Source organism: Pleuronectes platessa, chromosome 5, assembly GCF_947347685.1.
Source record: "Pleuronectes platessa chromosome 5, fPlePla1.1, whole genome shotgun sequence".
NCBI classification, from domain to species: domain Eukaryota; kingdom Metazoa; phylum Chordata; class Actinopteri; order Pleuronectiformes; family Pleuronectidae; genus Pleuronectes; species Pleuronectes platessa.
This window is the reverse complement of record NC_070630.1, coordinates 24,258,064-24,284,705: the sequence shown is the minus strand read 5'-3', so window position 1 is coordinate 24,284,705 and position 26,642 is coordinate 24,258,064. Positions and strand designations below refer to the sequence as shown.

The 26,642-nt window shown below is 42.2% G+C and overlaps 1 protein-coding gene across 1 annotated transcript in view; it reads left to right on the top strand.

Moving 5' to 3' along the window:
• The window catches only part of LOC128440288 (gap junction delta-2 protein), a 29,879-nt gene extending 6,786 nt beyond the window's left edge, over positions 1-23,093 (top strand). Inside the window, exon 2 of the mRNA XM_053422960.1 lies at positions 22,247-23,093. Coding sequence (XP_053278935.1) covers positions 22,247-23,093 — 847 coding nt within the window. The remainder of the gene's footprint in view (positions 1-22,246) is intronic.
• Positions 23,094-26,642: the final 3,549 nt, after the last annotated feature.

The following is a 26,642-nucleotide window of genomic DNA, read 5'->3' as shown; positions in this document are numbered from 1 at the left end:
TAACAGGGTGACTCAGCAAGGCTTATAGGTTTAGTGCTAGCACCTCGCCGGAGGACAGAGCAGGTCAGTGTTAGGTTGATACCAGGGGGCTTGTTTAACCTGGATACACCTACAAACACACACATACACACACACACACACACACACACACACACACACACACACACGCACACACACACACACACACAAACACACACACTGACACACACACTGACCTACACACTGACACACACACAAACACACACACACACACACGTGGGAGAAAAAATAAACAACCTCATCTTCATATAAAAGGGATCTTTCATATAAAAGGGATCTGTTGTCATAGCTCAGCACAGATAATCAAGGAGATCGATGATTATTAATAGAAATTAAATAAATAAAAAATTGACAGTAATTGCAAATAAATAATAAACAAAAATAATAAATCAAATGAACAAATAAATAAGGAGTTTTTGAGATTTTGCTCGTGTTCACAAGAATGGGAAAGATGTTCATACCTACAGATGGCCAACCCAAAAACATGATACTTCCAGCCATGGGCTGTCGCTGATGTGGAGGCATATCTGTAAACTGGAAAGCATTTCAAGTTATCACATTATCACAACAAAAAGCATCATAGCTGGCCCTCAGCATCTCACCTCTTTTAGTATAAAAGCCCTCGACAGACTAGATTCATGCACATTTACACATTCTGATGAACGTTAGCAGTCTGGAGTGTTCTAGACAAGTCATAAGGGCCATCGGGATGTGCTGGAAGCAAAGTTTTATTCTTTGCACAGAATGTCAGGACATTGGCGTTATGTTACTTTAATTAGTGCTTGTTATTCCACAGCTTTTTAGAGTTATTAATGAGTTTTTCCACGCTTCCAGGCAGTCATTAGTTTCATCTTGCTGAAAGCTAAACCTCGCTTTAAATTGTGAATCCACCAGTAATTATTCTGTTACTTTACTTTTTTTGGGGTATAAAATCAAGTTATCGTCAAGGATCCAGTTTATCGACGCTTCCCTGCTGGTGCCTTCAGGGACCTGAGGTTAGGTCTGCCGTTCAAGGACTGAGAAATTTCACCTGCCAAGTACTACGCCATGTTGTCAGAAAATCAATAGTTGAACTCGAAAAGCAGCCCCTGCTCTCATCTGCATTACCACACGATGATAGCAGTGATTCAATGAATAATTTATCTGGAGTCTAGTTTTATACGTCTCTGCAAGAATCCCTTTCACACCACACTGACAGTCGTAGGTAGGCAAAGCAGTCAGAGTAAAGATGTTGGTTAACAGCTGATACATAGTACAAGTGCATCTAGGAATATGTCAATGAAGTATAATATGAGATGCCATCTTTATTTATCAGTTTTCAGTCATTATAAGGTCCAATAAGGCAGTTGACTTAGTTTAAAATAAAAATGAAATTGTACTGGGTTAATGTACATCACTCACTTTGAGCTGGTGTTAGTACAGTGTCACCTTGAACAAATCTTTAATCGACAATAACATGGCGATGACAGTAATATACCCAATAATTTAAAACATTCATAAAAACATCTGTATTGGAAAAAAGTGGTGCTGGTAAAATAATTTTGTCCCGACTTGAAGTCGTGTTAATGTGAATTTTCCTGGTCAGGACCAATTTTTCCGATGCCACATGTGAAAGCACTTTAAATCGAGTGTGCATGAATAAGTGAGGGTAAAAATTAACACTAATAGTTAGTGCTAACTAACACAGAATGGTGGATTCTGTCAGGAAAACCTACAAATTATATAATCGAGTCAATTCTCTGTACCACTTATCTGTACTACTTATCCCTCACTTATTCATGGAGGGGCAGGAGCCAGACATTGGGCGGGAGGCAGTGTGCACCCTGAACAGGTCATCAGCCCATTCACAGGGTCAACATAAAGAGATTCACACTCACAACAAGCACGCAGGGGGAACCTGAAAACGCTGCAAAGAACAAGAGCTGCCAAACTGGGATTCAAACCTTCTTGAGTCGATTGTGCTTACCACTGCACCGCCATACTGCCCTATACTAAAAAGGCCTGTATGTAAAATAGGGTCTAACTTCATGAAAATCTAAAGGATTACAACTTTAAGGTTACAGTGTTCATGTGCATCTTTGGATCATCACTAAAATACATAAAATATGAGGGATAATTAAAACAAATAGCCAGCTTTGATCTTTATTGGGAACAAAGCAATGCTGCTTCTTTTGAAGTTTGATCCATTGGGTCTATTCTTGTGGGCCCGTGGCTGCAGCTCATTGTCTTATTTATACAATCTGCCTTTATTACTTATGACTAACAGCGTTCCTATGCTGGAGTCTTAATGTTAACATTTGAGTTTGATTGAGCTGTGTGTTTGTTTGTCTGCTGATGTCCTGATAACAGCCCACTGCTCTGCACAGCTCCATGCATTTCTCCCTATTTCACTCTGCCTCCACACTTTATCTCACTCTTTGAAGATGAAAAGGATGCTCCTTCTGCCAGTGATTTATTCTGATTTATGTCCCCACCCAGTGCTACTCCCATCACTGGCTGCATCCTCACACTTGCTTTAAGCCTCTAATGAACAAGGTGAGAGTGTAAGAGCCACTGAGGGAGTGTGTCCACAGAGCCTTTTCTCTCTGGCAGGGCACAGAGGTGAGATTCATCCCAGCGCAACATCAGAAAAAGCACTGCATGCGGGTTTTGTTACCATGACAACAATATCTTGACAATATATCACCTCTATCATGGCCTCATATCATTTGACTTTTGCTTTTTTATTACATGAGCACCAGGTGGAGGATGTTAGCTCTTATACTTTGTATGGTTGAGCATATCGCCGTTCAGCATGTGAGCTGCTTCTAGACACAAACTTGAATCCACACATTTTCCTGAAATTTTCCGACGGTGCTGTATGTGAGCACATGAATGGCCAAGTTTGTTGCTCTGGAAATGTTCCAGAACCTGCCAGCCCCTGGGTAATGTGTGTGCTGTGTCCATGTGAGGCTACAGCAGGAAAAATCACAACGGACGAGTGCAATGCAATGGGTGTTAAACTGGAAGACATAAAATATATCAGGTTGAAAAAGAGATGTCATAAGTGTATGAGACGCAAAAAAAACACATCATTTATGGAATTTGTACTGTGTGTCATTGCTCCTACATGCTCCACACTGGTGCCTCCCCTCGCCTGAGTGTTCCGGACATTGTCCTGTTGTTATGAACGCACCTGACCCGGACAATCTCCTGCATAATTGGTAATCTGTAAGGAAAACTCCAGTCACAATTTTTAGGAGTTCATTTCTGAAAACGGCTAAACAATGAAAAGAAATAGTTAGTCTTGTATAAACAGCTCCATGTATGTGCGGGGTGATCTCCAGTCCCCACATCAGATGACATCGAGATTACAGATGCCACAGAAGTGTTCATTGTCATGTAGTATATGAGGCCAAGTGGCACTTTGCAATTTCACAACAACTGCAGTATAGAAGAGACACCATCATCTTAAACAATGGCTGCTATCTGGAATTCCTTGAGACAGAGAAGGACCTTGTTTATTTTGAGGTTAGACTAATATTATTAAATATTATATTAAGTCATGCATCTGCGAATTAGACTAATTGATGCTATTTGATTTTGAGATCGTCCGCCTGGCTGAACATCTGCACCAGCCATAAACCGTTAGGGAGGTGGAAGAGGAGCTGGCAGCAAGCCATGCAAGAGGACACTGTCAAGTCACCACCCCAAAAAAATGGGAGCAGGAGATATTAGCGCTCACACATCCTGTGTCTGAGGATAAATAGGAAGAAGAACATCACTGAGACAAAAATAGAGAAATATTGGAGGGACAAAATTTGAGTTTATTCTGTCCCACTAGTCCACCACTGCCTGAGACTAACATTTTCAGCCAAACCAGGGCTATGTGGATGGCTACTTCAACCTCATCAGCGGAGCAGGTTGAAGGCTGGCTACGTCATGAACAAAAGGAAAAATACCTATTACCAAAAATTTGTGCAAACTCTTCTTCCTCACAACATGAACATCGCAACATGAAGAGAGTGGAACAGTGCTGGAAAACAAACAAGCTAATGTCTGATAGAATACAGAACTGGAGTTGGTCCCTAGGCGCTGCACTGTGGCTCTTTGTTGCTCAGAGTGTAATTTAAGTGTTTTCATTTCATTGTATATGACTTCTGAGAGAAAACAACACAAAAATGATGAATAGCTAGGTCACTCAGTATCCCTCTGCCAAGGCCAAACAGTCCCCTAATGAAACCACATTTATATTCAATACATTTTCCATATGGAACTACCCTCAAATGTAAATATTCATACAATCTGTCCCTTAGACATGAATAAAAAAACGGACATTTTATTCATCAAAACTCATTTATTATTCACTGAGAATTTAATGAAAAATGTGGCAAAATGCCCTATCGCACAATGTCAAAGACAGTATTCAAAAATCCTGGATTGTTTATTTTTGAATTAACAAATATGAAACTGTTGAATAACAGAATTTTTGAATATGAATGTCTTTAACCCAGAGACACACGGTACATATACTCTCCATGTCATGATTCAGCTGCAAATCTTTGAATAATCTCTGTCGACCACTATTGTAGCTCCTTGGATAGCCTTCGTACAATCTCTTTGAGCATATTGGAGTGTTTGTGTGTGTGTGTGTGTGTGTGTCTTACAACTCTTCTCAGAGGCAGTATCAGCTTCTGCACAGTGTGATTGACTCAACATGAATAAAAAATGTCGAGCGCGCACCAGTCAAACACCTTGGCTGAAGCACACCACCTCCACCAGGACCAACTCACGGTAAAAAAAACAAACACATCTGATTCACTGCCTCCTCACACGTGTGTGCGCACTCACACACATAAACAGATGGTCGTCCAAATATACAAACATGTGCGTCAGCCAACTTGCAGCGTGGTTACTATATTTACTCATTACTCAGGGGCAGAAACACACACACACACACACACACACACACACACACACACACACACAGATCCTGCCAAAAGTGTCACAGTCCCCATCTTCACAGCTAATTTTATGAGCAAGCAGAAAGAATGTGAGAATGCATTCAGACCTCACAACACACATACACACACACATGATCCCATTTGCAGATTCTTCAATTAAGCAGTGAAGTCAAGCTGCAAGGAGCGTGTTTGACTCTCGGCAATATGCTCCAATCACATCGCTCCCTTGGCCAATTATAAAAAAGCTACTTGGTAGACAGAGCTGTGGCGTGGTGTGAAACAGATACATTTAGCCTTCACAACCTGTAGACTGTAGAGTGACAGCAGCAGGGCTCATGCAGTTTGGCTGGGATTCACTTGAAGAAGCTGTGTTTCCCGACAGGCATCTCTGTGACGTTTCTTGGGTGGATGAGGCTGCGTTCATGTCCAATCAGATGGTGGACAGTAGAGTCAGAGCGTCAGATAGAAAGGACCACTAAAGGTTTGACTTCCAACAGAGCAGTTAGGTTTTAGGAAATTCGATTTGAGGGTTGCCAATTTGTGATCGTAATGCTAGAGGGTCACAATGTGTCTACATGCTGGATTTGTTAGATAATGTCAAATCTGCCCTAAAACATGAACTCAAATTCAATCTCACCATGAGGTTCACTCAGTACCTGGAGCTTTTGATTATATCACATGATTCCCCCCAACAGAGGGAGATTGTCAAAGAAGTGTCGATGATCTGTCCATGAAGTTTACTTCAAATAGAGATGAGCATGTTCCACATTGAAAAATCTCCCTTTAGGGGGAATTGCCTATTTGTCTTTAGGGTCCAGATGCCGATGAATGTTGATGAGTGGGATCTTTATCTGCAACGTTTTTGCATCAAATGAAGACTAACAATGCAATTCAATGCAACTCAGCGACAACTTATTTATATATCCAATTTGCATAAATGTCTCCATTCGATGTCACAACAGCACGGGCAGAGGTTGGACACCATCGGTTGTAATCACGATTATCAAGATCAATTTGCATATGACCACAAAAGACATGAAATTAGGCTTGTCAATGTTTGATCTCATAGTTCAGATTAAAAGTTCTAACGCTAGGTACTGCCTTCCGAGTGAACCATCTGCTGTTGGATGTCTATTCGACTCCTAACAGACTAAATGAAAAATCGTTGCTGCTTAGGCAGCTGTTGTTTCCATCATCAAGAAATAACGTTGGATTATGTAATTTCTTAATCGTAAGAAAATGATGATGAGCAAGTGATGTTCAGTCACGTGAACTATGCCTTAAAAGATTGTTTGACCAGTTATTCCTTTTTGAGCTAAAGGGTGAATTAAGTATTAACTGATTCATCACCAGCTATAGCAGGTCAGGGCACAAGGGTGGTAGCTGGTATACTTAAATTCAAGGGTTGGGACCTTTAGCAAATCTCAAGCCATACTAATGCCTCCCATTTAATTATACTTGCAGAATTACCAGATAAGTGACCTATTAATTCCAGATGTTAAATGCACTGCATAAGCACAGAAGATTAAATCATTCACCACAGACACCATTGGCATTGTTATCCAATCCTAAACCAATTCACACCTTTTCAATATTTGTTTACTGTCAGTTTGGTTCTAAAGGTTCTGAAAGCAAAAATAGAAAAAGAAGATTTGTGAGAGTAAATGTAATGTAAGTGAATCATTAGTGGTTTCCACAGGTATAGAGTGTTTTTCATGTGAGTGACAGTGTTTGGGATGTTCCCTGTGCAGCTGTGTTCTGCCTGTTTGTGTGTCATGGAGGCTCCCTGCATGTGCCAGAGCTGCTGATTTGGGTTGGAGCTTGGCACAGGAGAGACGCAGTGGGTGGGATGTTGGCACGGGCGAAGCCGTCCTGACTCGAGATTGTCCAAAACCCACCGATTTAATCCGGATTACGCCCATCGTCTCTCGCACTCCCTATGTCACTCTCTCTCTTTCTCTCTCTCTGTCTCCCTCGTTTCCTGCCCATGCGTTTGGTCTCTTCCTCTTCAGTCCCGCTCATTTCTCACCCCTCCATCACAACCTTACAACCTCCAGAAAACCATTGCTCCAACTGGTTGGTCTGTTGCCATGGTGACCACTCGTGAAACTTCCTTTTGTTCCCTCCATTGTTCCGTTTCAGATGATCTCTGTGAAAAGATTTAAAAAGTCTATTTTTGTAGTCTGGGCTCATATTTAACTCATACTTGACCGCCTGATCTGTTGCCAAGGTAACTGCCACTGTTATATATGGATTTGTAGACCCTTGTGAATAGTGCACTTATGAACCAGTGCATTGGTTTAATACTTAAGACATTTAATACTCTTAACCTTCTCCTGGGAACAAGCTGCTCGTTAATCATGTTTGAAAAAATGCTTATCAGAAAAGCATTTACAGTCTAAGGTCAGACAAATTGACTTCCTAATGGCTTTCTTTATAGAATACTAATGATTTGGTACATAATCCCAAATTACATTGGACATTTGTATCTGTGTGTGTTCATGTGGACATGCTGTATATGTCTGTGTCTTTGAGCCATGAGCTACAATCTTCGATTTCAGTTCACATTCATCAACACACCACTTAAATTCCTTTGTCTATACACGTTTGCTTACAGAGAGAGAGAGAGAGAGAGAGAGAGAGAGAGAGAGAGAGAGAGAGAGAGAGAGAGAGAGATATGGATGGATAAGTGAACAGTATTAGAATATACTATTATTAGATTTCCATTTTAGAAGATTACAGAGGCAGGATTACACACAGAGACTACAGTATATCATAATAAGAGTACTGTCAGTGTCTACAGTGCGGAGCTCTTAATGTAATGCAGGGCATGAAGAACATGAAATCTGTTCATGTGCATACTTACGACATATTAAGGTAATATCATGTGAAATTGTAATCCAAAGGCTAAGGCTTTGGACTTTTTCATAGAATATTATATTGTTTTTTATCACTTTAAAGCCTTGAAAAATGTCAATGAAACTATGCAAGTTCATAAGGGAAATTGTCTTTGGTGGTAATCCTCTGAAATATGACAAAGGGCCCTAATGTTGTCTCTGTAAGAGGTCACAAGCCATGGTTAGATTAGTGTGTAATAATCAATATCATTATATATATTTGCAGTTGTACATTTAATGTTAGATAAATCTGTCAATTATACTTTAATTACACAAACACACACACATACACACATACACACACACGTATAAATATAAATTACAAAGCTGTCAGTGAGGCAAAGAGGCCCCCACAGGTGAAAGGCGAAATGTCCTCAAGAAACACAAGCAATCCCCGCCTCCCACACATCTGCACAACTCAGGAAACCATGGAGGCAAGTAAAAGAATCTGTTAACAACAGAGTAAGTGAATAAAAAATATAACAAATAATAAAATAGGCTCAAAGGTCAATACATGGACAAATAGATACAATTCAAGTAGTGTAAAAAAATTTCCTCAAATATGCAACTAAATACGCATGTAAGGTATGAGTCTGACATCTGAATTATACTTCAGTGGAGTTTGTAGAGTGGACATGTACATTTTGTTTGCTTTGAATATATTACTTCTTGAATTTTGATCCACTGGCACTAAACTTCTCTGATTTATATGAGCTGACCCAAACTGAACCCGAGGCTCTGACGCCACCTGATTGGACATGACAGTTTAACCAGACTAGACGATGATAAAACCATTATAACTGCTCGCTATGATAGAAATTCATTTTCATCTTCTCCCCAGAGGATGGAACTAACACCCGTCAATGTCAGACACAATCGGCTTTGTATCGCCCTGCAACAGCTGGGAGAGTGAGCACGTCACTGATTAAAATGTGTGTGTGTGTGTGTGTGTGTGTGTGTGTGTGTGTGTCGGTTTGCACATGTGCACAGAGGTGTCCTCATCCTGTGTGAGCTCTTATATTGCTCTTATATTGGTCTTAGCATGGGAGTGTGGTGGTGAATGTCTGTGTGTGTATCAATGTGCACTTGTGTGTTCGGACATGGGTGGCCATGCAGGATAAAGGTCTGTCAGCAGGGAAGAACGCAGCCCCCTCACTCCCTCTCTCACTCGCCTAAAGCACCGCAATGTCCCTTCTCGTTGTGTGTGTGTGTATGTGTGTGTCAGGGCTCTTGTATGAGTCTGGTGCCTACATGCTGACCTGCAGTGAACCAGCTATTGATAAACCCTGGCAAAGCAACACTGAAAGAGAGAGAGAGAGAGAGAGAGAGAGAGAGAGAGAGAGAGAGAGAGAGAGAGAGAGAGGGAGAGAGAGAGAGAGAGAGAGAGAGAGAGAGAGGGAGAGAGGGAGAGAGAGAGAGAGAGAGAGAGAGAGAGAGAGAGAGAGAGAGAGATCAGTTTGTATTTGATTTGATAGAATTAGAGTTGTTAGATGGTTGAATGTTGTGTTCAGGTTACCAACTGAGGCTCTTAACACAAACAGGAGCAAAAGAAAAAGGAAAAAAATCATAGGAGGAGAAGCGGGGTTAAGATTGGTGTATACAAAGAGAAGGACGGACTGATAAGGGATTTTCCCCAAAGCTCTGCTAACACTAATGATAAAACATTACTACTACTACATGGCTTTCATAGTACTGCCATACAAGCCAGTGGGCAGTCAGATTCACTGAAGCCTCTGCGTACCCTCAGCACAACTGAGGTTATGCCCCTAACATCGAATGGCGGCTGCTAACACCTGCTAACATCTACAGGTAGTTAGTCAATTAAATTGTGCAAGGGACCTTCAAACATATAAGGGACATTCACCATCTAGTCCTATATTCTAAAACAGGGGTTTTCAACTGGTTTTGTCCCAGGGACCACCATTCGGACTACAAAATAATTCGCGGCCCACTGATGTGCCTACGTGCGCGTGCCTACGTGTGTGTGTTTGCGTGCATGCATGTGGATAGAAGGAAGTTTTAACATTTGGTTTTCCATGTTAATTTTATTTAAAGACCTCAAACAAATCTAGAAAAATCTGTGTAAAAAACAACAAAATGGTGGATTTTCAGTGCTTAAGAATTGAAAACAAAATTAAAATGCAGTTTGTAGTTGTACTGCATCTCAGAATCATATGTACATCAATATATAACGTTCATGACTTAAATGTTCAGACATGTAGCTGACATGTTGAGAGAACGTTAAAGTAACGGTGATCAATAGCAATCAACATAAGCTGGGGCTACAACTGAAGAGTAAGATGACAAAGTAATGCAGAATATGTCACAAATGATAATCATACAATATCACACAAACAATTTGGGCGTGCTTAGGCCCGATTTAAGCGTCTATTCATTCTGTCGGGAGAACTGCAACTGGATAGAAAATAGATAAAAAATTCCCATCATACAAACTACATCTCCAAGACCTGAGAGTTTTTCTACCTAGCTCAACCGCTCTTCTACATCTACCTTTAACATGCATGCACAGGGGAAAACTTCTTGCAGTTTCTAGCCCCAAGCCGGTTTCAAGGTTCCCCTCATCACCTTTATTTAATTTTAGACATATTTTTCTTATTTTCGATATTTTTCACGAAATTCAAGAGTAATCTGTAATGTGTTGAAATATCAAAGTGAATTTCGCGTACCCCCTGCAATGCCGTCGCGGACCACCAGGGGGCCGCGGACCCCCGGTTGAAAACCCCTGTTCTAAAACATGTCTTGTACTGCTAGGCAATGTTAGGTAATTTTTTCTTTTAGGAAAGGTGTGTATTTAAATTGACCACAGGTGCACGTTGCTCTCCTGATATATGTTTTATTTTGCAGTTTTCAAATTAAGGTAGGGGTGGTAAGATGTTACTTTGCAGCTGGAGAGACATACTGAAGCAGAGACGATAGCCAAAAGTCGACTTCCAGCAGTAATCAGTGCATGTTCATGTGTTTTTGGTATGTAGCTTTGATGAGAGGGCCGATAGAAGGAGGTGGGGGGTATCCGTTGCATTTTTCCAAAGTGTAGCCTGCTCTTACTCGCCTATTCAGGATAAACAACCGTAGCTTTAAACAAAGACTCAAGAAGGGGACACATTTTAATGAAATGCGAAAATGACCAAGGCATAAAAGTTTAGTGATTCTAATGGCGCACATGACCTCGACAAAAACGATTCATATAATAATTTCAAAATCTATTGTTTCAAATTTTTTTAAGTTAAAAAACTGTTAACACCCTTGTAATCTGCAGGGTGCTCAAATCCTATGTGTCCAATATATATATGTAAAAGTGAAAAATGTCTGTACTCATAGGCAATGTATATCTAATGAAAAATAGATATAAAGGCAAAATCATAAGGATTCCAAAACAGCCCCATTAGCTTTAGACTCAAAAGGGTTAAGGAGAGTGAAACTGCTGATAAGAGGTTATGTGTGTTGCTTGTGAAGAAAACAGAAGTCATAATGTTTTTCATATTTTCTTTGGGCCTAAATAGCATCTGTAGCATAAATTCCTCAAAGCTAGGGTTGGTAATCCTGTCAAATCTTGCAAGAGCAGGCTACACTTTGAAAAACTTCCTACCCCATCCCATCAGCCCTCTTGTCAAAGCGACTCTGGCTATCATCTCTGCTTCAGTGGTGTTCGTCTCTACGTCTGAGAGCACGAGCAAGGTGCATGCAGGTCGGTAAGTGACAGACAGGGACGCCAGCCAATTGTTTCATTTGGACCGAATTAAATGATTGGTTGTGCTAATTAAGCAGTTTTCAGACACGACCTCTGGGTAAAATCCAGAGAATTGGCTTCAGAGTTCACCCGCAGTTTGCCATTCACACATGCACAACACTCTACACAGGCGTGCTTGCAACAGCAACAAATCCTCAGGCGAGAGGTGGAGCAGCCGGGTGAAGCAGGCAGAGGCAGAGAGTGACGTACTAACTCCCCTGCTTAGGTCACAGGATTTTCTTCGCAACACACAGACATCATGGTCAGCTCTTATCTCCACAAACTCTCTTCACATTTCCTCAGTGTCTTCTATGTTAATGACAGTGCTTTTCCACCCGGAGATATTTGTTTTCTTTTTCTTGTTTTTTTCATTTTTGCGTCTGTCCCGCTTTATAAGTGTTATCATATTATATTATCTTAGCCTGACACTGTTACTTATTTCTATAACTTCATCTAAAATTAGTCCATGTTAGTTCAAACAGAGATACAGGTTAGAGATGCAAGTGAGAGTAGAAACGGAGCGTCGGCAGTGATGGACGTGCAGGAAAAAACAGTGAGGGGAGAGGTGCAGTGAAAATCAGGAACAGGTATTGATGGAGACTAAAGGTGACGCCCTGAGAGGGATTAGCCGGTCAGCCAAGCGGCTGCATTTTTTAATTAATCATTTATGATTCCGATCAGGAAATAGAGGAAATTCAACATCTCACAAAAATGCTATGTTTACAGCGAGATTAAATCACGGGATGCTGGACATCGATTTTGAAATGGATTATGTGTCTCATTTGGTAAAGAACCTTCATTGTCTGCGATGTTGGAACAACAGTCGAGCCTGCGTTTCTTCATGTGTTTTTCTTCACTGAATTATCTTCTAAGCAGCTTCCACACAGCAGGATAACATAGTTGGCCTATTTGGCATAATTTGCTGTTTCACTGAACTTTACTTCAGGATTTTTTTTGCATAAAGTAAGCATTAAGCTCAATGAGGCGACTAAGCCACAATCTTAACTGGTGCAACAACAAGTCTGCTCGCCTGCTCAGCAGAAATCTGCTGCTCTTCAGTTAACTTGGCTTCCAGTCGTTCCCCCTTCTCTCTCGTTTTCTGCCCATCGCCTGTTGCCGTGGTAACTGGCAGGGGGAGTTGAGTGGAGGGGAGAATGAAAGGAGGGAGGAGAGAAGGGAGGGGGGAAAAAAGGTTGTTGCTGGTGGTGGTGCGAGGGAGAGGTTGTGTTATGTTTTCTGGGTAAAGGAACCACAGCTGTTCTTCCTCTACTCTCCCCTCTTCTTTTTATCACCACATCTTCCAATCTCTCCACGACTCACGCTCCTCATCGATCCCTGGCCAATTATTTCCTGTCCTCTGCCTCCTCGTCCTCATTATCCGCACACTCTTATGCCTTTTCCTGGTTTAATTTCCTCTCTTTTCACCTTCTTCATACACAATGTCTGAATTATTTGCTTTTGTATTCCATCACCTGATCGTTTTCATTTGCTTACTTCACTAACCCACACACCAACTCTACCTATTGAGCTACATCCAACTCCCATCCCTCATCTACGTCTATTTTTATTCATCTCATGCTCTCCAAATGCCATGTAAACAGTGTTAAGGGTTTCATTAAAAGAGAGCCTCACTCAGCATGGGGTTTTAATTTCTCTGGAAGTTGAATAATGCAGACCACTGGGGAGCAGAAGTATTGTCTGTGTGTGTGTGTGTGTGTGTGTGTGTGTGTGTGTGTGTGTGTGTCTGTGTGTGTGTGTGTCTGCATACATGTGCATATTTTTAAAGTGGATGCATATGAAGGTATTAGATTGGGCAGGATTTCTCACGTCACATGCAGAACTTATGTCAAGATTAAAATGGGCACATACATAATTATAGCTTGAAAATAAACAGCACCCTTTTAATGCAAGATCTCCACTGTTAGATACAGAGGAAGAGCAGGAGAAAAAAATGGTGGTTGGGGCATGATTGTAGGAGGAGGTGTTTTTGGAATTGTGCTAGGATAATGTTTTCGTATGATCACCACCGCCTGTGTGGTAACACAGGCAACATATTAGTCAAAGGGAACAACAAACACTGTCTGCTGGGAGCAGAAGGTGTGGGTGTGTTGGGATATGTGCTTATATGTCTGCCATGTGTATGTTTTTGAAGCATAAGTTAACAACATAGGTTTGCAATTGATGATTATTATTTTTGGGGCATTTTTGCGAAAATGAAAAGTCAAAATTGAATCAATTAGAAGTAACCCAATGAAATGCAGTTGCCGGGTGAACCAGCTCCACAGGAATGTTTGGTAGCAGCGAGCGAGCCGCATTAAACCACAGACAGTTTAAATGCTTTGTGGGACTGTTCGCAGAGAAACAAGGCTCTTCATAGAAAAGTACAGACACAATCTGGAGATTATTCGAGTTGGGGGTGGGGGTAGCGGATGTATGTGTGTGTGTATATTGGGAAGGGTGGGGGGCTGAGTTCAGAGAGAGAGAGACAAAAGAGGAAGTAGGGCCAAAGAGCCCTAGGAGTGCGATTGAAAGAAAAAAGTGAAGAAAGAAAGATTCTCTAGAGGGAAGAGAAAGAACAGGTGGGGGATGCTGTCTGAGGTACGATAATCTAAAGCTATTCGATGGCATTAGCACAAAAAAACCTAATGCAAGAATCATCCCATGGCCCGGCCACAGATTATAGCACTGGGTTTGCGTGTGGAGGCTATTATATAATTCATTCTCTATGATGAGATTTGCCTTCATTGCTGGTTTTCCTTACTACCCCCCTACATCTCTCACACTCCATCCCAGCACTGGCAGGTTACTCTTTTAATTTAAGGAGAAGATGTCCCAGCCACACTGGGGTTTTTTGGTGACTTCATAATCTTTTTATCCCTGTCTGGAACTAATTCATCTTAAACAGCATTTGATGTCTTCTTTCTGAACTCACTCAGTGTCCACTCACTGTCTGGGATGCGTGGATATGTGCGCAAATGTGCATGTGTGCATGCGTGGCCATGTAAAGTATGCGTGTGTGTTTGCATGCACACATGCGGACATTAAGCTCAATGCTCTCTCGCTCTGGTATTGTGAATTATTTTCCTACTAAGCTCCTTAATGGAGTCACTACAAGGGCAAAAGCATTTTCATTTTTTTTGCAGTCATTCCTCCCTCCCGCCATCCTTCGTTCGCTCTCACTCCACATCCCAGCTGATCCCAGGTGGACGGATTGGCAATAACTCTTTCAGGTTTCATTGTGGAGGTCGCCACTGGTGACCTGTTGTTTTGATGAGAGGTACATGTGAACCACATGCTGTCGGCCTCGGGAAAGGATTAACGCTGCCCTTCTACTCCACATCTGCACCACACAAGACTGGCAAAGCCACCGTGCGATACCATTCACACCACCAAACGCCATCTAACGAGTATCTGGATGCAGATGTTTGTGGTGCAGTATAGAAGGAGGCTACCTTTTAGATCCACTGGTTACAATGGTGTTCGGCCATACAGAACTTCTTATTGTTTTTTTTTTAATAACAAATAGAACTCTTTCTATGAAATACAGAGGAGTGGCCTGAGGTAAATTCCAGTGACTGCTACCATCTCTTTCTGATGTTATTTAATCAATCCAGACTCGTCCTGAGGGAGAGTTACATGTGACTAAGAGGAGGTTTGAGGCGGCTGCTGTGAACACATATGAGAAATGTCCTTGTATAGAGAAATGCATGTTGGTGAGGGACTAAACGGGATATTTGAAGTTTCTAGATTGCTAAATAATTTTACTCTCCATATGCTGCATAAATAAAAATACAGACTACAACATGAACCCTATTTTAACAAAGGTATGATTGCTCTGCATAAAGGGAGTCAGGCAAAAATGTGTGCACGTGCCTGAGATTTTCGAGTGCGACATTACTGACAAAATCTATAGATGTCTTATACACATATTACTATATTACTGTATTTATGAACTGAGGGTTCATTAATCAAAACTGAGTGGAACATGATACGTTGAAGTGTTACTACTTAAATCAAATAACTCTTAAGCCAAAAGTCAAGGCTAAATCATCTCTTTCCTTTTCTACTCGTCCTTAAAGACTCCAAAAGGAGTACATGAGAGCATTATGTAAAACTGGATGATTTATGGTTTACTGTTTAAGTCTGAAAGACTCTAATCATGAATCTGTTGTATCTGTGTTTTATCTCTTTGAATTTTAATGGACTGGGTTCGTCAAAATGACCACCTCTCAGGAATGAATTGTACCTCATACTGCCCAGCAGCCCTGCCTGCAAGCCATTTTTATATTATGTCACCGTCTATTGACTTGTATGCACATAAAACCCATAAATCCATGATAAATGTAATGAGGTCAGGTTTCGATGGGCTACAGTAATGGCGCGCGCTCTGGATTCACATGGAGTAATGAGACTGATTTATCATACAATTATTTATGGGATTATCATTAATATAAATGGCGGTGATTAGTGAGTGTTGATCTTATGCAGAAGTTAGTTTGAGCTCTCTCATATTTGTGGGACTGAACTGGGAGGCAGTAATCAATCAACAGATAAACAGCGACGTCCTGTCAGTAGTCCTCAGCCGGGTCTCAGACTTCGTTCAGTCCCAGATTTTAGCGCGAGACAGCCGACAGGCTTGCACAGACGAGAAGAAATAGCAGAGAGCTTGCTATCTGAAGTGCTTGCATGTTCTCAGATCTGAAAAATGAATGAGGGATGAATATAGTAAGAAAAGAACAAAGAGAAAGATGTCTGCAAGAGAGGAAACAGAATATGGGGGGGGGGGGGGGGGGCAGAGACCTGTAGTCCATCTACTGTGTGTGTCGAACATTATGCAGCACACAGACACACTTAGTGTACCGACACGCCAAGTCAGCCCGCGTAAGCATATGCTTGGATAGATGCACATAACATGCACACATCCACAGAACAGATAGAAGTCTCTCTCTCTCTCTCTCTCTCTCTCTCTCTCTCTCTCTCTCTCTCTCTCTCTCTCACACAGAAATAGGAACCAATCTGCAACTAAGGTTCTAACCTCAGTCACACCTGTTGCTAGGGCATTACAGTTTTTCACAATTGTTAACACACGTTTTTCAAAACAATAACGGCTTTCTCAAAACTGCACACAGAAAACTGAAAACATCACACACAAAATGCTAAACCTGACACTCCCTTTGCAAGATGACTCTTTGATATCAAATCTCTTACCTGTTCACAAAATGGAACTCGTGTTTTCATTTGGTACACACAGCCATTTATTCAAATGACACACACATACCATTCATTGAGAACACACAACTAAGCATTTGCTTGCACACTACCAAGCATTTACAGCACACTGAAGTGCAAAACTGAAAACACAATCATCAAAATGGAACACACCATATGAATGAATGAGCCATTTCTCCTTTTGTAAAATGTCTCAATGTAGGCCTACTTTTTTCATAGTCAAACATAAAACAGCACACATATGCAGCATAAAAAAGTTTATTTCGGTACACATAGAGAACAGTACAGTACTGTACACCGGCCTGCCCCCCCCCCCCCCCCCCCCCTTCACAAAGATTACAGTTTTTCACAATTGTTAGCACACGATTTTCAAAACAATAACGGCTTTCTCAAAACTGCACACAGAAAACTAAAAACCTCACACACAAAATGCTGACAGGCCTCGACACTCACGTCGCAACAAGCCTCCACCATGGCCTGGAGCAGTGGGACCTGGTCCTGTGGGTTCCGTTCGTATACCTTCCACCTCCAAGCTGAAAATAATTCCTCAATAGGATTCAGGAAAGGAGAAGAAGGTGGAAGGTATAGAACGGAAAAATGTGGGTGGTCCTGGAACCACTCACACACTTGAAAGCTCACATTGTCCCGGATGACAACGTGATCGATCCGCTGTGGGTCATCTATCTGACCAGCTGGTACCAGCAGGTCATGCAGGCCATCCAGGATGACGAGGAGACGGGCAGCGTTATAGGCCCCTAGGTGGGCATGACGATGCAAGATCCCATGGTGATTCATTGCAGCACACATTGTGATGTTCCCACCACGCTGGCCGGGGGCCTCAACAATATCCCGCTGGCCAATTACATTTCTGCCCCATCGCCTCCTCTTCACCAGGTTGAATCCCACCTCATCAATAAAGATGTACTGGTACAACACATTAGCTGTGTGAGGCTTTCTACCTCAATATTTTTTATTTTATTCTTTTGTATTGTATTTTATTGTATTCAAATGTACCGGCTGCTATGACGACTTAATTTCCCTTCGGGGGTGAATAAAGTAATCTATCTATCTATCTATCTATCTCCTGGATCCGCTGACAGAGACAGCATGAGAATGAAGTTACAGTATGGACACAGAGAGGTCAACACAGTGGGCTACAGTGAGACACTGTAGAAAAGGAACAATATTGGATTACAGGTACAATACATGCATGTGTCAGTGCTGAATGTTGGTACTTACAAGCACAAACTCTCACTGTAACTCCTTCATGCCTGTGTTCCGTTCAAATGGGACCCTGAACACTTGTTTCATTCACATGGCATTCCTATGAAGAATACAGTCCAATGTAGAGAGGCTGACGGTCTGGATGTTTCTAAATGTAGCATGGTCAGCCAGGATCCTAGTTTTTATTTGTCTGAGTGTGATAGAGTTGTTCTCACGAACCATACAGTGCCTTGCATAAGTATTCACCCCCCTTGGACTTTTTCCCATTATGTACTGTTACTAACTGGAATTCAAATAGACTTAAATAAACTTTTTCCCGTTTGATCAACAAAACATGCATAGTACTTTGGAGGTGCAAAATAAATTTTATTGTGACACAAACAATAATGAGAACAAAAAAGTTAACATCTGTTGGGTGCATAAGTATTCACCCCCCTGTGTCAATACTTGGTAGAACCCCCTTTCGCTGCAGTTACAGCTGCAAGTCTTTTGGGGTATGTCTCTACCAGCTTTGCACATCTAGAGATGGAAAGGTTTGTCCATTCTTCTTGGCAAAAAAGATGAAGCTCAGTCAGATTGGATGGAGACCGTCTGTGAACCGCAATCTTCAAGTCTTGCCATAGATTCTCTATTGGATTGAGGTCTGGGCTTTGACTGGGCCATTTTAAGACATTAACATTCTTTAATCCAAACCATTCCTTTGTAGCTCTGGCTGTATGTTTAGGGTCATTGTCCTGCTGGAAGATGAACCTCCGCCCCAGTCTCAAGTCTTTTGCAGACTGCATCAGATTTTCTTCAAGGATTTCCCTGTATTTGGCTCCATCCATCTTTCCCTCTATTCTGACCACTTTCCCTGTACCTGCTGATGAGAAGCATCCCCACAGCATGATGCTACCACCACCATGTGCTCAGGGTGATGGGCAGTGTTGGGTTTTCGCCACACATAGCGTTTTGCATTGAGGCCAAAAAGTTCCATTTTGGTCTCATCTGACCAGAGCACCTTCTTCCACATGTTTGCTGTGTCTCCCACATGGCTTCTGGCAAACTCCAAACGGGATTTTTTATGGATCCCTTTCAACAATGGCTTTCTTCTTGCCACTCTTCCATAAAGGCCAGATTTGTGGAGTAGACGACTAATAGTTGTCCTGTGGACAGATTCTCCCACCTCAGCTGTGGATCTCTGCAACTCCTCCAGAGTAACCATGGGCCTCCTGGTTGCTTCTCTGATTAATTTTCTCCTTGTCCGACTCTTCAGTTTGGGTGGACGGCCTCCTCTTGGTAGGTTTGCGGTTGTGCCATATTCTTTCCATTTTCTTATGATGGATTTTATGGTGCTCAGAGAGATGTTCAAAGCTCTGGATATTTTTTTATAACCTAACCCTGCTTCATATTTCTCCACAACTTTATCCCTGACCTGTTTGGTGAGCTCCTTGGTCTTCATGATGCTGTTTGTTCAGTAATGATCTCCAACAAACTCTGAGTCCGTCACAGAACAGGTGTATTTATACTGAGATTAAATTGCAGACAGGTGGACCCTATTTACTAATTTTGTGACTTGCAAATGTGACTTGTGAATGCAATTGGTCGCACCAGATCTTTGTTAGGGGTTTCACAGTAAAGGGGGTGAATACATATGCACTCAACACTTTTCAGATTTTTATTTGTAAATAATTGTGAAATCCATGTAATATTTCCCCCCACTTCCAAATGATGCACTATTTTGTGTTGGTCCATTACATAAACTCACGATGAAATAAATTTTAATCTGTGGTTATACCATGACAAAATGTAGAAAAGTCCAAAGGGGGTGAATACTTATGCAAGGCACTGTATCTACAATTTCAGTCTCCTGTTCGGCTGTGTAAATGAGGTGAAATTGCTCAACAGACCTGAATGTTTAGAGATTTGAGTATTTGTGTGTTGTAGGTTGATGCTTTGAGATTTTACTTGAGAAGTGTGTGCAACAACTGGACATTGTGTGTAGTGTTTTGACAACAAGGTGATGTGTAATTGACATCAGAGTGTAAAGAATGAAAGTAAGAGTATAATGCAGATAAGGGAGTGTGAAGTAGTGCCAAATTGGGTCGAGCGATTGGTGCATGAAGTGAAGGTTGTGCAAATTGTGCCGAATTTTAGCTTTTTGTGTGTTAACAATTGTGAAAAACTGTAAAAGCAGACAATGCGTGTGTATTGTTCATAACCGAGACACAAACTGAGAGGTTACTCTGCGGTGGGGTGTTTTGTGTTTGTGTGTTTTATGTGTGTGTGTGTCTCTGTGCGTGTGTGTATGTGTGTGTGTGTGTGTGTGTGTGTGTGTGTGTGTGTGTGTGTGTGTGTGTGTGTGTGTGTTTGTATGTGTGTGTGTGTGTGTGTGCGGAGATTAATCACAGCTCCCACTTAAGTGATTCTTAACGGTGGTTGCCATGTTAACTGGGCCTAATGATGGAGAAGAGACTAAAATTAGTCGAGGAGGAGTCATGTCATCCCAATTCTCCCTATACCTGTAAACACCCTCGCCAAACACACAACCAAACTCACAACTACACACACAATGCATACTGAGTCACCTAAAACAGGCCATGAGCCAACTATCCTTCTTTTTGGAGTGCTTACTTTGGCTGACAAATGGAGTCTGGAGTAGACCTCTTCTGTGGAGGAAGAGTGACTTTAGCGGTGGTCCATTATTAGTACCGTTTTCCCCTCTTTTCTCTGCCTCTTTCACTCTCTCTCTCTCTCTCTCTCTCTCTCTCTCTCTCTCTCTCTCTCTCTCTCTCTCTCTCTCTGATTAAGGAGTTCAAAGTCCTTCCTGAGGCTCCCCCCTGTGATTTCAATTTTTAACCCCTCCTCCTTAACCTCAATTCGGACTTTTTTCCAGCCACACTTAGTGTCCTTTACCAGATTTCTCCCGACTTTCCTCCTCATCTTGCTCTGTTATGTCATGAAGGCAAGTGGTGATGTCTACTTCCCTTCTACGTATTCGCTACCCCTGCTTTGTGTCCATCTCCCCCATACAGTCTCGGCTTTTTGTCCCTTTTCATTATAAGACCGTGGGTTTGAGGATTTTATGCTTCCTCATAAAAATATTTGAGGGATGTATCAGTTGTATTGTTGATGTTCTCATGATGAAGGCCCAGAAATATCAGTGATCACACTAGCAAGATAGAGGACCACCAATCAGTCACAGAAGCAGTAGTAGATCCCTCCGATCTCTATATACAATCCCTGATTCAGTAAGGGGCACATAAAAGTAATTTCTAGTTTACTGCTAAGCTCTATGGCTTGGAGCAAAGCCATACATCATTGAATATATTGTGAAAATTGTTCCCTCAAGACATTGGGAATTTTAAACAATTTTTATTGTTAGTATTGTTAGAAGATAACTTAAGACTACTGACAGGACAGGGGCACTTCATATGCCAGTGTGCCTGGCCCCTCCCCAGATGTGGCCCAGCACATAAGCTCTATGAAGTGTTTTCTGCTTCCTCTTTACTGTGTTGTTTACTCTCACCTGGCATTTTGTTACTTCCATCGCCCTGCTCACATTACCTGTGAGGTAACAAGCTTGTTCACTTGGTCACTCGTGGCACAATGAGTACAATCAAAAGATGGATTGGTACTTTGACTCCTGTCTCATAACGGCCTGAAAACTTTTCTTTTTTATGGAGCACTTTATACCGTCTGACAGAGGACGTTAAATGAAACTGAATGGAACAATCTAGTTAAATTGAAATTATAGCTTCCATCATTTTGGATTCCAAAGCTCTCTGCTCCCTTGGAAGTTCAGCACTGTCGAGCTAAAATTTACACATGAAAGCTCGTTAGATGTTCTTTCTTGTGTCGAGCCAGTCCACAGATCCCAGTATTTCTACTGAATTATATTTATCTCACTGCAACCTGTCACTAAAAATAGTGCAGAGTATATTTATACACAGATATTTTTAGTGTTGCTTTTTGTTGTTTTTGTCCATCTTTTCTTGTGTCGAAGCTGTTTATACTTGAAATATGATTGCAAATCTTTAATCCGTTCCAACTTCCTTGCACTGTCCTTTCGTATTCAGCACATCTGTAGAACCTCTGGTGGGAAGGACATCAGGACATCACATCCTTCCTTATGCAGTATGTCTCTGAGTTTATTAACCCCATTTATCTCCGTCTTCCTCCACTAGGATCCTCCTGACAGTGGTGGTGATCTTCCGTATCCTCATCGTGGCCATCGTTGGTGAGACGGTGTACGAGGACGAGCAGACCATGTTCATCTGCAACACTCTCCAGCCCGGCTGCAACCAGGCCTGCTACGACAAAGCCTTCCCTATTTCCCACATTCGTTACTGGGTCTTCCAGATCATACTGGTGTGCACGCCCAGCCTCTGCTTCATCACCTACTCCGTCCATCAGTCGGCCAAGCAGAAAGACCGGCGCTATTCCTTTCTCTATCCCATCATGGAAAGGGACTACGGGGGAAGGGACGGGGCGCGAAAGCTTCGCAACATTAATGGAATTCTAGTTCAGCATGGCGGCGATGGCGGAGGAGGGAAGGAAGAACCTGACTGCATGGAGGTGAAGGAGATTCCCAATGTCCCGCGGGGCCTGACCCATGGGAAGAGCTCCAAGGTTCGCCGAGAGGGGATCTCCCGCTTTTACATCATTCAGGTGGTGTTCAGAAACGCGCTAGAGATCGGCTTCTTGGCGGGCCAGTATTTCCTCTATGGCTTCAGCGTGCCAGGGATTTTCGAGTGCGACCGCTATCCATGTCTCAAGGAGGTGGAGTGCTATGTGTCCCGGCCCACGGAGAAAACTGTTTTCCTGGTGTTCATGTTTGCGGTGAGTGGCATCTGCGTGGTGCTCAACCTGGCTGAGCTCAACCATCTGGGCTGGCGCAAGATCAAGGCGGCCATCAGGGGCGTCCAGGCCCGTAGGAAGTCTATCTGCGAAATCAGGAAGAAGGACATGGCCCATTTGTCCCAGCCACCCAACCTGGGTCGCACACAGTCCAGCGAATCAGCCTACGTGTGACCGTGAAGAGACAAAAACGAGGAGGAGTGAATGAATGTGCACGAGAGAGTATGAATTAATTTTGATTTTAATTTAATGATGACGGTGTGGAGGTCAAACAAGATGACCTCTCCTCTGTGGAATGACACACAATGCGAGAAGACCAAATCTCTGACTCTACGACTCTGTAGGTCTGGAGAGAGTAGAAGAAGAAGAAAACGACTGAGCATAAGAGGGGACAAAAAGTTCTCTGCATACGAACATGATTTTGGTCTCCTGGGGAGCTATTCCATTTTCTACTTTTGTCTTTTTAATTAATTACCTTCTCCTCTGCCCCTCGTTTCTTATAATGGGAGGAATTAAATCCTCAAGAGGCTGAAGAGGGCAGGACTTGAAAGAAGAGAAAGAAGAGGGTAGGAGAGAGGAGGACTGATGAGATGCTGTTTAGTGTTCTTTGGGGATTTTGGAAGACAATGGCAGTGTTTGATGCATCCCATGGTGCTTTTCATCTGGACTGTGTCAGCCACAGTGAAAAAGGGGGGACAGGACAAGGGGTGGGACAGAGAGGACGAGCGGCAACATCATTAAATGAGGACCGGAAGAACTGTCAAAACCATGACAGACTCTGGAGATCGAAAGCGAATTAGTGAGTGAGAAAGAGTAGGAGGGATGCATCACACTCTGGGAAAACGTATGAAAGAACTGTGGAGGGAGGGAAGAGAGGAAACTTTTCTCTTTTGCTTCCTCTCCGCACTGGAGACTTGAGGTAAAAACTGAAGCCAAGACAGACGGAGCTGCCTCTGATCAGTGTCAGCCTCACCTCTGCTGGAACACTGTCACGAGCCAAAACCAAGAGAAAAAGACTGATGACGTTTATGTTTTGTCTCTTGGCAAAAGATGATTTTAACACAAACACAAGCGAGTACCATAAACACTTGCCTCTCCTCTATCTCTCACATTCCCTGCTCCGCGGTTGGCAGCTACATAGTCCCCTAGGGCTTGGGATGACAGTAATGACTCTCGCTGCACTCCTGCTACGTAAACTCTGGAGAGGAACTAACGAACAAATGAACAAACAAAGTGTAAACGTCAGTGTCTCCCGAAGCACAAACCAAACGTCCCTCCTTCCAGCATTCCAGTGTGTTGAGAGATAACGGAGAGGGGGGCAGAGAGAAGAAGGGAGCTCGTGGAGGAGGCACAGTGATGACTTTATTACAACTTTAAACATATTTGATAAAGTTTATCGCCATGAATCATGATTTTCTTTTTGAGAAAGCGACGGTGCCATCCTTGAGTTGCATAGAGTATAACATATTATTTGTCCATTTATCCAAATAGAGTATATCCAAATAGATTTATTTATCTTTTCAGGTGGGTTGGTTGGGACATCATGTTGCTGTCTTTTCATATGTAGAAACTATTTGTCTTTTTTTCCATTTTTTGTTTAGTTTAAAGTGTTTTTCACCGATGGAACGGATTAATGACATGTACGGGTGGGATGGGAACAGTTGTGAGCTTTGTTTTGAAGCATTTTGAGGCTGTGCAGCTGATTTTTATTTTCTTTACAACAATCTTGGTAACCTTAAGAGCTGTTGTGAACCCACTGCATTCAGAATGCAGAGCAACGCAGCCGAGCGTTTCATACAGAGAGACTTGCTTTTCTTCCAAATCAGCTGCACGGCTTCTGGCAATTAAAGCCTGTGAGCCGTTTTGAGAAAGGCATGTTTACACGGAGCAATGTTTCTCGATGAAGCTGTGTAACCAATGAGTAGTTTACTCTCTGTGGATGTCTTTTTTTTTTCCTTCTCAGTGGATTTCATTTTGCATTTCTTCCTGACTGGATTTCAGAATGCATGCCTTGTAAGAGTAAAGTGAAAGAATGACATGGAAGAAGTAGAAAAAGATAATGATGATCGAGAGTGCTGCACCTTGAATAATGCAGACGAGTGGCAGAGTGGTGGACTGAAGGAACTCACTTTGGGATAAAGGCCACGTTCATGGACTCACTAAAAACAAAGCCAAATGTGAGGGTGCAGTGAAATCACATATAGGAACGGTGGACTCTGGGTGGTACCCTTAAAATGAATTTCTGTAGCTGATGTGGACACACACACACACACACACACACACACACACACACACACACACACACACACACACACACACACACACACACACAATGTACCAGCAACCAGCATACTCCTGTCAAGCCAAGAAGAGGCAAGCACAAAACAGCTCATTCTAAACCCAGATCTTGTCTGTTATAAATCATTATAACCACTAATGCGTCTTATAACTGTTCTAAACATATACTGCCATAGGTCAGAGCATTTAGATGTGCCAGCTGAGAATGTCATTCACCACTGCGAACCTTATATACGTAGCTCAACACTGCAGCAGCTTAGCATTGCCACACGTTGGATTCTTACACATACACTAATGCTACTCAATCTCTACGCTTGGATGAAACACATTATCTTCAAGAGAAACTTGTTTAACTGCAGCTCCAGAATTTCCTTGTCTGCTACCTAATGTAAAAAAGAAACCATCCTTGTAAAAAGATTTGTAGTTGAACTCCTCGTTCCATTCCTCTCAACTTGCCTTACGTTTTTGTACTTCCTACATTTCCCACAATGCATTTTAAAACCCAGGAGACACTTACTGACTAGGTAAAATGTTCTTAACAACAAATGAATCAATAGTTAATGATAAGGAGCTAATTTAAACAATATATTTAAAGAGCAGTTCCTTTTAATTTAAGTAAAATCTTTATATTCTTTCTCTCTGTATTTCTTTTAGAAGGAAAGTGTGTCGTCAGGTTCCTCTGGCTGCACTGAACATACAGTGGCATGACAATAAGTAATACTGAAAGCACAGAGCAACAGAAGGTGTTTAAGCACCAGTTTATGTAGCAGAAGGACCCCCCCCCCCCCCCAACACACACACACACACACTCGTCCCAACTCTCTGTTTCTCCATTCACTCCCACTGATATAATCTCTGTGATTCTTACAGGTGATTATCCCCAGATTTAGACCCCTCTGAGGATCTCTATGGGGCTCAATGCGACCCGTGCAGTCTACAGTACGCGCTTGGAAGTACAAGTACGCTGCCAGGACACGCCAGAATGCCTAATAATAGCGGCAGAGTCTTGGCTTCCCTCAGTTGCTGGGAGCTTGTGTTCCTAGCCAAGGCTTAAAGCGCCTGACCTTGAGCTTTAAGGCCAAGCTGATGTCTTTAGTATACGCAACTCCTTCTGGAGTCACTGTGCAGAACAGCACTGATCTAATCTCCACAGAGCACAGGTCAATGCTGTTGTGAGCACTGATTTCAGTGAATCAAACACACACACACACGTGTCCAACATACATTAATTCTCGGAACTTGAATGTAACAGGAGGAGTTTGAGGTTCACCGCTCTTCACTATTCCTATGTGTGGTTTCATTCAGGTCAAAAACACAAACAGAAACTGTGTGAGGCCGAAAATGTGTCCTGGATTTCTTTGGTTTACATTTATCCAGCGTTCATTATTGACTCACAACTTCTACAACTCTAAAGGAAGTGGCTGA